Source organism: Lepidochelys olivacea (genome assembly GCF_965140295.1).
Source record: "Lepidochelys olivacea isolate rLepOli2 genome assembly, chromosome: 4".
Taxonomy (NCBI): domain Eukaryota; kingdom Metazoa; phylum Chordata; order Testudines; family Cheloniidae; genus Lepidochelys; species Lepidochelys olivacea.
The window spans coordinates 141,805,892-141,817,154 of NC_140414.1; the positions used below are offsets into that span (position 1 = coordinate 141,805,892).

General features: G+C 49.2%; 1 protein-coding gene across 1 annotated transcript; it reads right to left on the reverse strand.

The window, feature by feature from the left end:
• Positions 1 to 1,145: 1,145 nt before the first annotated feature.
• LOC311519999 (neurophysin 1-like) lies at positions 1,146 to 6,358 on the reverse strand. The gene is made up of 3 exons (XM_084627148.1): positions 6,212 to 6,358; positions 2,088 to 2,292; positions 1,146 to 1,219 (listed from the first exon to the last, which is right to left on the reverse strand). Exons 1-3 carry the CDS (start codon positions 6,329 to 6,331, stop codon positions 1,170 to 1,172), a joined length of 375 nt encoding a protein of 124 aa, XP_084483274.1. The 5' UTR covers positions 6,332 to 6,358; the 3' UTR covers positions 1,146 to 1,169.
• Positions 6,359 to 11,263: the final 4,905 nt, after the last annotated feature.

Genomic DNA, 11,263 nt, shown 5'->3' on the forward strand with positions numbered 1-11,263 from the left:
TATTTAAGGCTTTATGTATCTATACTAACAGTTATGTTCTTAAAGGCTAGGAGTTTACCGCTCTCTCTGGTCCTGTGGGTATTGCATATTGTATGCTTTGTAATGGGCGCCTAGTTGCACGCTGAACCAAATGCTAATCAAGAGATTGTGCAGTCAAGAAGAAAGAGGTGTACATGAAAAATCAACCAGCAGGGGGCATACAGTTTACAAATAAGGCCGATGGCTTGTGGGGATATCACCGGAGGTGCCAAGATGCACCCTGGATCCTTTCACCAAAGGCGGCAAGCTGACACCGTGTTATGTCTCATGAAAGAGGGATCCCAGCCAGGCCTGGCTGTAAAGCACTGGTGACTAATACTGCATTAGACAGGAGATTATCTTGTTACTTAAGTCTAGGGTCTAAAATGCATGTTGGAATTTTATTTGACACGTAGCCATTTGTTTCCAGTGTTGCTTCGTGCTATCCCTCGAATCTCCGCACTTGCTAAGTAAACTTTTGCTTGTTTTCTCTATAAACATATCTCAGCACTGTGCGTCCAGCGGAGCAGTGATCTGAGGTAGAGCTGGGGAATACAGCTGCTTTGGGAGCAGTGGCTCTGAATGCTCCGAGTGTCCAGTGGACCATGGACTGGATACTCTAGGGTACGCTCAGAGGGCTTGAGGGGTGGCAGTGGAGCCTGCGTAGGCCTGGAGGGGAGTGTTTGTGTTCCCAGAGGTGTCAGGGAGCTGACCCCAGGCAGGCACAGACAAGGCTCCCTCATGCTAAGGGCAGGTGGTAGCATGGTGCCTCCCAATCCTGGGGACCGCTGGAAAGCATCACAAAACCCCCTGTCCTGGTCCTTAACTGCCTGCTTAGGTAAATCACCTACATTCCTCCCCTCCCTCATCCAGGCTGTACCAAGAAGCAGCGTCTCCTGTCCAGAGGGGGGATGTGATTCCCAGCTAAGCAGACAGCAAAGCTGTTGAGTTTGTTACAAAGCCGGGGGCAAAAAAAGAAATATCAGGATTTTTTTGGTACAAGTTTTATTTCTAGCTGGGGATGTCATTTAAATGACTGTCGAGGTGCAGCACGGTCAGGATTAATGCATCCTATTGGACTGGCTTTTGGTCTTGCAAAGCCTTGTAGATGGCAAATCATGTGGCTTCATCCCTTCTGTATAGTGGGTGGTCTAGGAAAACGGCGATTCTTGGTCACAGGCCGAGTCCACCATGCAGCCCTCTGCAGAGAAACAAAAGCATGTAAAAGGAAATGCTGCATGAATTTGGCCACTGGAGTTACATATAGCTCTGCTGGATAACACCTTAGGGCAGATCCTCAGCTGATGTAAATGCGTGTAGCTCCATGGAAGACGATGGTACTATACCAAGAGACATGTCTGAGAGTCTGGCCTAGGATGTGTGTGTGGTGCCTTTCCTGCAAAGGGAAAGCTATTATAAACTATTCCTGCTGGGTGAGTTTCGCTTCTGTGCATGGGGTTTGGCCTGATGTGATGCTGCTGCTAACTTTGCCTGCGGCAATGAAGGCAATGACCAGGCTAATTGAGATTTCTCTCCTCTGGGAAAGGAGGAAACTGGCTGGTCTGCCACCCATATTAACTTCCCCACTTCTCTGTCCACAATTACTATGGCCTGAGCAGTAGATAATGGCCCACGGCCTTTGCAGAACTCTTGCCACTTGTGCATGCACCAGTACTGAGGTAACGGTGCCACTGTGTGCCGTCCAGAGATCTCCAAGCGCTTTCCAAACATCAGTCAATGTAGCTGTGAGGCTGAAAGTATAATGATCCCGACTTTACTGATGGGGAAACTGAGGCACGAAGTGGTTAAGCAACTGGCCCAGGGTCTCTCAGGGAGTCTGTAGCAGAGGCAGGGTAAAGCTCATATCTACTAAGCTCCATCTCCTGTCCCCCCCCACCCCAATCTCTTAATCACAAGGCCCGTTTTCCCTCTGTTAAAAGTGCATGGGAGTATTGAGAATAGATAGGAAGTGTTACTTTAACAGCCATAAATTGTGGGTGTGGGAGGGATTGTGCTCTAGTTCATATGGAGCTATGGTTAAAGTCCAAGCTAAGCAAGTGCTCTCTTACCGTTGTTACAGCAGATCCCAGGGGCTGCGCAGGTCCCACCACTGGGCCCGCATGGCTTCCTGCCAGACTCGCAGGGTGTTGGCAGGTAATTCTCTTCTTGACATCGCAGGGTTTCTGAAGTACCGAAGTAGCATCCCATCTCCGCTCCGCAGCAGATGCTAGGGCCGAAGCAGTGGCCTTTGTTCCTAGGCCCACAGGGGATGCACTGGTGGGAGAGAGAAACCCAAAGGCTGGTTAACGGGGAAAACAGCAACCCTAGTTGCTTGGGTCCTGATTCAAAGCCCATTGGAAAGACTGCCACTGCGCTCAGTCCATTGAGCCCTTAGGATGGTGTCTTTCTGCCATCATCTGCCAGTATTTAAGGAGCCCCTGTATGCTCTGCTCAGGCCTAGCGCTTCAGTTCTAGTTTTTCAACTGGTATTAGAAACCTTATTAGAAAGCGAAATCTTCTCATGGGATCTCTCTGTGGAACTGGATGTGGTGGGAAATGATATGTTCTTAGGAGGGGTCAGAAGCCCAACCACACTAACCTGGGCTCACATCCCCAGAAAGTGAAACCGACTAGAAAATAACTAGGCGTCCCTGTGGCACCATAGAGACTAACAACCCATGAAAGCTTATGCCCAAATAAATTTAAAACCCACTTCAGCGGAGACATGGAGTGAAAATAACTAGCAGCACCCCAAACTGAAATTGACCAGTGCAGGTGTCACTTTTCTAGCTCGGGGGTGTGCGTGGCGGGGAGGGGGAAGCAAACACAACCTGGGCGTGGGAGGGATAAAGGATCATTTTGTTTTGTGATTGTTAAATAATTGACGCTGTTAGTTGCTAGCCCAGGGAGGGAATTGTTTGGAAACATTGCGTTAGACGGTGCCCCTTTAATAAACAGGTGAGACCATCTTGAGCAAATTGGGCTAAACTAATCCAGGGTGTAACTCCGCTGACCACAGTAGTGTTTGATACTTGGCATGTGACTCCTATTTAGAGAACTCCGCACCGCTTGCTGGGCTGGGTCTCCTAGTGTATTCTGCTGTGTATTTCTTTAATTAAGCACAGTGTTTAGCTGCGCTAACAGCTTTCCTAGGCCCTGCTAGATGATGATTTTTATGTGAAAGTCCCCAAGTTTTGCCTGAAGATCAATGACGCGAGGCGGGCAGTGGAGCAGTTATTGCTGTGGGTTCTACCAAACACTGGTGCCTTTGTGTATCAGTTCAGGGTTAAAACTCCTGGCAGCCCTACCCACTTGAAAGCAGCCAGATCCTAACATTTGACCTAGGAGTTCATTGGCTAGGAAAAGGGATGCTTTGAAAAACAGAACAAATTGCAGGTCACATGAACAAATACAGACCTCACCCCCACCCCCGGACTTTGCTTTTAGTTGCACTGTCCCAGCCTCATTGGCTACAGTTGCACGGGTTCAACAGAGAGCAGAATTACGTCTTATTTTAATATGTCAGTAATCGCTGGGTAGCTTTCTCGAATCTAACCAGTGCAAACGTATTCCCTCCTCACCCAAATTGTGGCCCTAACCAGCATCTCTTATGCAGTGGCCTCCCGCCTTAGGGAAATATTGCTCCAGAAGATTTTGCCTCCCTCAGAACCATTTGATTAAATGGCGTTACAGGGAGTACGATTGGATTCATTCCCTTTGCCCCCCTGTCCCCCAGTGTAGCTGATACTAGGGATGATATCTCCTCTCATGTGTACAGGATACACATTATAGCTGTACAGACTGACTCAGAAGATTATCAGTAAAATGTTCCTCCGAAGCAAAATAGCTCTTAACATTGTGGCATAGGTTTGGAAAGGCTGCAGGCCTTTTCTCCCCCAGTCCCGACTGTGCCTGTGCCCCAAGAATGGACAGGCTGCTGGAGGAACATGTAGCAGAGCACTGAAAACTCGTCTCAGCCAGCGACTGCCCCTTATGTGGCCCACCTTGCTCTTCTCCCAAAGCCAGCGCGCGGTAACTGGCCAGCGGCCTGCTGCTCGTCTATCACAGCTATTTCTTGGCTGGCCACCTCCCGCCGGCCAGCATTCCTGACACGCGACGCAGACTATTTGCCTGCATCCCTGTGGTGTTTTTCTCTGTGTTTCAGCATGAGCCTGTTAGCATGTGCGCTCGGCCCCCTCAAGGCTCCTTGCTCCAGGCTAGTCCCTCTGCCACTGCCCCAATCCAGTTCTCGTCCCCTCTGCATCTGAGTCAGGCAGCTTCTTCCTTTTCTTCCAAGCTGCATGGGCACCCACTGGCGGGTTGCTGAGAGCACAGGAGCGAATCTTCTCTGCTGTTAGCTCTGGTGCCTGGCATCACAGTGCCCTCTCCCCGCCTGCCTGCCCACAGCAACTGGGAACACAATTGCAGGGAAAGGCCTGCTCAGCCCCAGTAGTCCCGGGCTGGAGCATGCTCAGTCATTCTGTGGGAATGGGTCATACACAGCCAGTCCCATGTAGCACCTGTGAGGGGCTGGCACATGCTCAGTGCAGCTGGAATCTTCAGAGAATTTAGCTGCCAAACTCTAACACCTCTCTATTAAGTAAGTACAGAGGCTTGTAACGTGGCCAAGATTTGAGTGCTTTATTCCATGGGGCTGGCAAAAGGCACATCCCTGATACCAGGGCGACCCCACTCCCAAATTTCAGGTCCCGTCTCCAAAGAAGGGGGATGCTAGAGCGGCTCAACAAAACAGATGTACGAATTTGTTTTTTAATATGGGCAAAACAGTCAGTGTATGCTCCCCCCCCACATCTTATTCTTGGAAGTGGCCAAGATATTTTAGGTTTCAGAGTAACAGCCGTGTTAGTCTGTATTCGCAAAAAGAAAACGAGTACTTGTGGCACCTTAGCGACTAACCAATTTATTTGAGCATAAGCTTTCGTGAGCTACAGCTCATCCAATGAAGTGAGCTGTAGCTCATGAAAGCTTATGCTCAAATAAATTGGTTAGTCTCTAAGGTGCCACAAGATATTTTAGCTGAACTTTTCAAAAGACAATTCAAGCTGAGGCAGACACCCAGCACAGTACATTTCAAGCCAAGCAGTTGAAGTTTGGCAAAGTTATAAGGAACTGAAAATACAGACCTATATGGGGAAGTATTGAACAACCTTCAAAATAGAGGCTGCTCCCGGTCCTGCCTATAAGGCAATCTGATATAGACAGCTACACTGGTAACAGTATTTACAATTCACCACCAAATTAGACTTCTGATGTCCTCAGTACAGCTGGGCTGATAACTGTAGTACAATAGGGCCTGGAGAACCTGATTGAAATGGGACCCGATTGGGCCGGGTGCCGTACACATGCACATAAAGCCAGCCCCAGAGGGTTTACACTTTACAGAGACAAGACAGCTAAAGGAAAGATTATTATCCCCAGTGTACAGATGGGGAACTAAGGCACAGAGAGATTAAAGGACTTGCCCAAGATCACACAGGGTGTCTGTAGCAGAGCTGGGAATTGAATCCAGATCTCCGGCCTCCCTCTCAGTCTCCAGTGCTTTAACCACAAGACCAAGGCTGAAAAGTCTGGCTGCTTACTGCTCATCTGCAATGGGGCTCGTGCATGTGTTCCACTGTTTTTTAAACATACTTTCAGCTTTAGCTGCATCAGTAATATATTATTTAAAGAGACTGAATGAAGTCCTGACAATCACAAGATGCACTTCTCTACTGCCCATGAGTTTGGCATACACTATAATCTATGCTTTCCTAATTGGCTGAACATTGAACACAGAGACAGTTGGAATGGGGGACAGGAGAAGGGAAGGAAAAGAGAGACTTGGTAATGAATGTTAGTTAATGCTTGTTCAGAGCTTTACAAAATTCACACCACAGCTATGTGAAGGAAGTTGGTGAGCCAGAGTCTAGCTACGCGTGGTGTTGATCAGGGTATCAAAACATACGCGTGTCTAGTTGCTAGGGTTTAGACAGCTGCCATCGCAGCTGGCACAGCTCAGTCCCTTGCCAGCAATCTCTCCTTTCACGCCCTGGACGTGATCCTTTTGGGTGGGAGTTGAGGGCTTTGGCGCAGTATCAGGGCAGCTTGGGACCGTCACGCTTACAGGCTGTCAGTGAGGAGTCTTTACCCAGATTCACTGTAACAACCTGACGGTAAGGAAAGCATCACGTACCTTTCTGACATCCATGTCCAAGACTGATCGCTTTCCTCCGATGGGGCAGTTCTGGATGTAACAGGCCGAGGAGAGACCCAGGAGCCACAAGAGGCAGATGGCGAGCGCGTTCTGAGACATGGTGGCTGCTGCTGACCCTGCTTCGCTCTTGAGTGGGCTCAGGAAAGCCCTCCAGGTTTTGTCTTTGCTTCTCCCGGGATGCCTGTATATATAGCGCCTGCCGCAACTACTTAGACATGCCACCACCATCGTCACTCATTTCCCTTAAAAAATACAAGGCATTGCTTTTCACACCAACTAGCACTGCTAATAATCCAGGGTCGAGGATGTGAGGTCAGCGAAGAAGGAATCATTTGCTCCTTGGTGCTTATTCCAAACATGGCGAGACATAAGTTCACGTCTACAAGTTTCCTTTAATTGGCACAGTCAATCGGGGCCGCTGGGGGTCAGCGAGCAGAGTTGGCATGGCCCTCACCTTGCCTTGAAGTCCTAGGACGCAGCAGTTCCCTGCTTTGCTCCTGGCAGAAGAATATTTCCTAACAGTTACATTTCATCACGCACCTTTCAGCCTGAGAGGCTCCAAAAGCAGTACACAAATATCAACAGGCAGCATAACCCCAACTATACATACACTATGATGGGGGGCTAATTTAGCTACAACTAATCAGGAGAAAGATCTTGGAGTCATCGTGGATAGTTCTCTGAAGACGTCCACGCAATGTGCAGCGGCAGTCAAAAAAGCAAACGGGATGTTCGGAATCATCTCAAAAAAGATATCCTGGCATTAGAAAAGGTTCAGAAAAGGGCAACTAAAATGATTAGGGGTTTGGAACGGGTCCCATATGAGGAGAGATTAAAGAGGCTCGGACTTCTCAGCTTGGAAAAGAGGAGACTAAGGGGGGATCTGATAGAGGTATATAAAATCATGAGAGGTGTGGAGAAAGTGAATGAGGAAAAGTTATTTACTTGTTCCCATAATATAAGAACTAGGGGCCACCAAATGAAATTAATGGGCAGCAGGTTTAAAACAAATAAAAGGAAGTTCTTCTTCACTCAGTGCACAGTCATCCTGTGGAACTCGAGTTAAGTATAGGGTAGTAATCAATGGCTCCATGTCTAGCTATCAGCCGGTATCCAGCGAGTGCCCCAAGGGTCAGTCCTAGGGCCGGTTTTGTTCAATATCTTCCTTAATGATCTCCAGGATGGTGTGGATTGCACCCTCTGCAAGTTTGCAGATGACACTAAACTGGGAGGCATGGTAGATATGCTGGAGGGTAGGGATAGGATACAGAGGGACCTAGACAAATTAGAGGATTGGGCCAAAAGAAATCTGATGAGGTTCAACAAGGACAAGTGCAGAGTCCTGAACTTAGGACAGAAGAATCCCATGCACCGCTACAGACTAGGGACTGAGTGGCTAGGCAGCAGTTCTGCAGAAAAGGACCTAGGGGTTACAGTGGACGAGAAGCTGGATATGAGTCAACAGTGAGCCCTTGTTGCCAAGAAGGCTAGCAGCATTTTGGGCTGTATACGTAGGGGCATAGCCAGCAGATCGAGGGACGTGATCATTCCCCTCTATTCAGCATTGGTGAGGCCTCATCTGGAGTACTGTGTCCAGTTTTGGACCCCACACTACAAGAAGGATGTGGAAAAATTAGAAAGAGTCCAGCGGAGGGCAACAAAAATGATTAGGGTGCTGGAACACATGACTTATGAGGAGAGGCTGAGAGAACTGGGATTGTTTAGTCTGCAGAAGAGAAGAATGGGGTGGGGCGGATTTGATAGCTGCTTTCAACTACCTGAAGGGGGGTTCCAAAGAGGATGGATCTAGACTGTTCTCAGTGGTAGCAGAGGACAGAACAAGGAGCAATGGTCTCAAGTTGCAGTGCGGGAGGTTTAGGTTGGATATTAGGAAAAACTTTTTCACTAGGAGGCTGGTGAAGCACTGGAATGTATTACCTAGGGAGGTGGTGGAATTTCCTTCCTCAGAGGGGAAGGTCAGGCTGGGAAAACCCTGGTCAGGAGAGAGAGAGAGAGATAGGGTCTCCACCCAGGAGGGGTGACACAGCTCAGGAGCCTATGCCCTTGCTAGACCCTGGAGAGGGAATACAGGTGTAGTTTCCCTGAAGGTGATAAGGTTATTGGATTGAAATTCCTTCATGCCCACCAAAGGGGAGGCTAATTTACACTGCCGTACGCACCACTTCTGAATGATCCTGCAGCCTGGAAACTCCAGCTGTCCTGCAGGGTGAATTCCTTGGAGTAACACTGCGTTCCTGTTGCAAGGGCATTCTTTTCCTTCTAGCCTTGAGCACTGTAGGGTCTCGGACACCGGGCACATTGCCAGGTTAATGACATCAGAAGAACAGCCACAGTTTAGAGGAACACACAAACCGTTGTGGATTAACCTATGTTCCACCACAGATCACCGGCTCCAGTGCATTGCAAACTGGGACTAGCAACTAAACAGACAGGAAGGGTCTGTTTTTTTTCTCCAGAACAGTTTTCCCTTTTTTTTTTTAAGTGAACAAGCCTAACGTTTCTGGTTACAGGCCTGCAGAGCTAAGTGGCAGAGCCAGTCTGAGCAAACTGACCTATCCACCAAGAAGGAAAAACAGCTTCTGAACAGTTTCGGCAGGAAATAGGAAGGCAGCGAAACCTACTCATGGAGATTCACTCTGAGGGGGTTGAGCATAATTTTTCCTGCTCTTCCCAAACAGCTGATCTGGTCAATTGCAAAAATGGACTATATACCCAAAAGAGCTAACCCTGGGTCAATATCGCTGTAGCCACTTAGGCCAGGATGCCACTGCCAAGTGAGTAATGCCTGGCTGAAAGGAAGAGAAAGTACCATCCAGGGGTTAGGTATTAGCTTGGCATTTGGGAAACCTGCATTCAATTTTCTGCTCTGTTCCAGGCTTCCTCTTTGACCTGGGGCAAATTGCGCAGGGTGTGGCTGTCCTGCCATCAGGTGGGGTGGTTGTTACAGTTGGAGTGCACAGACCTGAGTTAGTTGTAATCTTGCTAACTCCGATTCTGAAGGGGTGAAGCCCCAGCAGCACGTACTTTAGCGCAGGCTGTACAAGCCCATCGGAGCCCTGGGCAATTATTCATGGGGCTAGACCACACTGAAGCATGAGCTGCTGCCGTACTGTCACTCCTCCGGTACCGGCGCTAGCTAGATTAAAGCTAGCGTTAAGTGTGTCTGCTTGAGCTGCAATCACATTGTGATTGCAGTAGAGACATGCCCGTAGTTGCTCTGTGCCTCAGTTTCACCTCAGTGCACTGGGGATAATAGCACTCCGAGTTCTGGTGTCTACCTCACAACGGCTCTGCCACACCTGGCCTCTTTGGTGCCAGGGTGAGGTTGCCAGGGCCAAGCAGACGGAGTTCCTTCTCCCCGAGAGGCGGCTGAGGTGGGCCGGCTGGGCGGCTTGCACTGCGTCTGCCTGTGTTACACCCGCCATGAGGCTGAGAAGTGCGGCTGCTTTGCAGGTGAGCTAGTTCTGTCCTCAGAGCCCCTGCCAGGGGCCTGAACCATTTTGCCCAAAGTGACTCCCCCCCACCCCATGGTGATTTGCGATCACTAACTTTCTGCGTGCAACCACGCCCCCGGGTTGTCCAACGCAGCGCTGAATCATCGGGAGAAAAGCAGATGTCTCGGCACTGAAGATGCGCCGGCAGCCAGTAATGCTGTTAAGCGTTAATGAGCGAGATTGACAGATAGTGAAATCAGTCAGGGACACTGCTCACCTTGACCCCTCACCTTCATTAGCTCAATTAAGATCTTCCTGTCTAGCATAAATTCATCAGACATGGATTACGTCCTGAAACTCTTACATTTATTGGCTATATTATCCTGTCACTGTCACCACCCATCCCAGGGCCTGGATAAATGGTGCATACATTGCTCCAGACACTTAACAGTTGTCTAATCAGCAACCTTTGTCATCTTCGTTGGCTTGCTTTAATATTTGCTACTTAGCGAGGGCATGGTAGACAATAGAGCGGGTGAGAGGGGCTGTTTCACCCCTGCCTTTGGAATCTGAGCAGGGTCAGCCAGGCAACATTAAGCAGTGAGTCCTCACTTAAACCAATGAATGGGAAAAGAAGGACACGACATAAATACTAATAGCCTTCTAGTGCAGTGGTCCCCAAACTGTGGGGTGTGCCCCCATAGTGGGGCCTGGAGGAACGTCCGGGGGGTGTGGCAAGGCCTGGGCAATCTGCCTCCAGCTCCATTCCAGCCCTGTCCACAACCCGTGGGCAACTCCCCACCACAGCTCCGGTCCCGCTCCCAGCTCCTGACCAGAGTTGCCGGGGGGCGGACAGGTTCCATTATGGGTAAGAAGGGGGGGGTGCCACATAAAAAGTTTGGGGACCACTGTTCTAGAGTGTTCTGAAATCTTCTCTGCTGTCATCTGCTGTCATCCTAGAGCCTGATTCTTATCTTGCACCACTATAAATCTGGAGTGACTCCACTCAAACCATTTAGCCTGATTCCAATCTCCTGCATGATGGTACAAGTTAAGAGTGACTTCAGTGGAGTTACATCAGTACAAAACTACTGTGAGATCAGAATCTGGCCCACGAGAATTGCTCTGGCTGGTGCAGTAGAGCGAGGACAGAATACGCTCTTTGGGCTAGGGGGACTGTAATGTCATTTTTCATACAAACAGCCCAAAGCGTTGTGCAAACCTTAACTGAGTGCGCCTCACACACCCTGTGAGGTAGGTAAAGAGCAACAGGCCCGTATTCCACAGATGGGAAAAGGATGACCTAGTGGTTAGGGGAACTAGGTTAGGAGACCTGGGCTAAATTCCCTACTCTGCCACAGACTTCCTGTGTGACCTTGGGCAAGTCACTTAGGCCCAGATCCTCAATTAATTTAGGTGGAAAAGAAGGGCCCAAAGAATCAAAAGTGTTAACACAACCCAGTTTAATGCTCCAACATTAAACAGTGTTAGGCTGTCAGGAGTGAGCTCCTTCAGCTGAACCTGAGGACTAGTCAGATCAGCCTCTGGGCCAATTAATAAACTTGGATGGATTGCA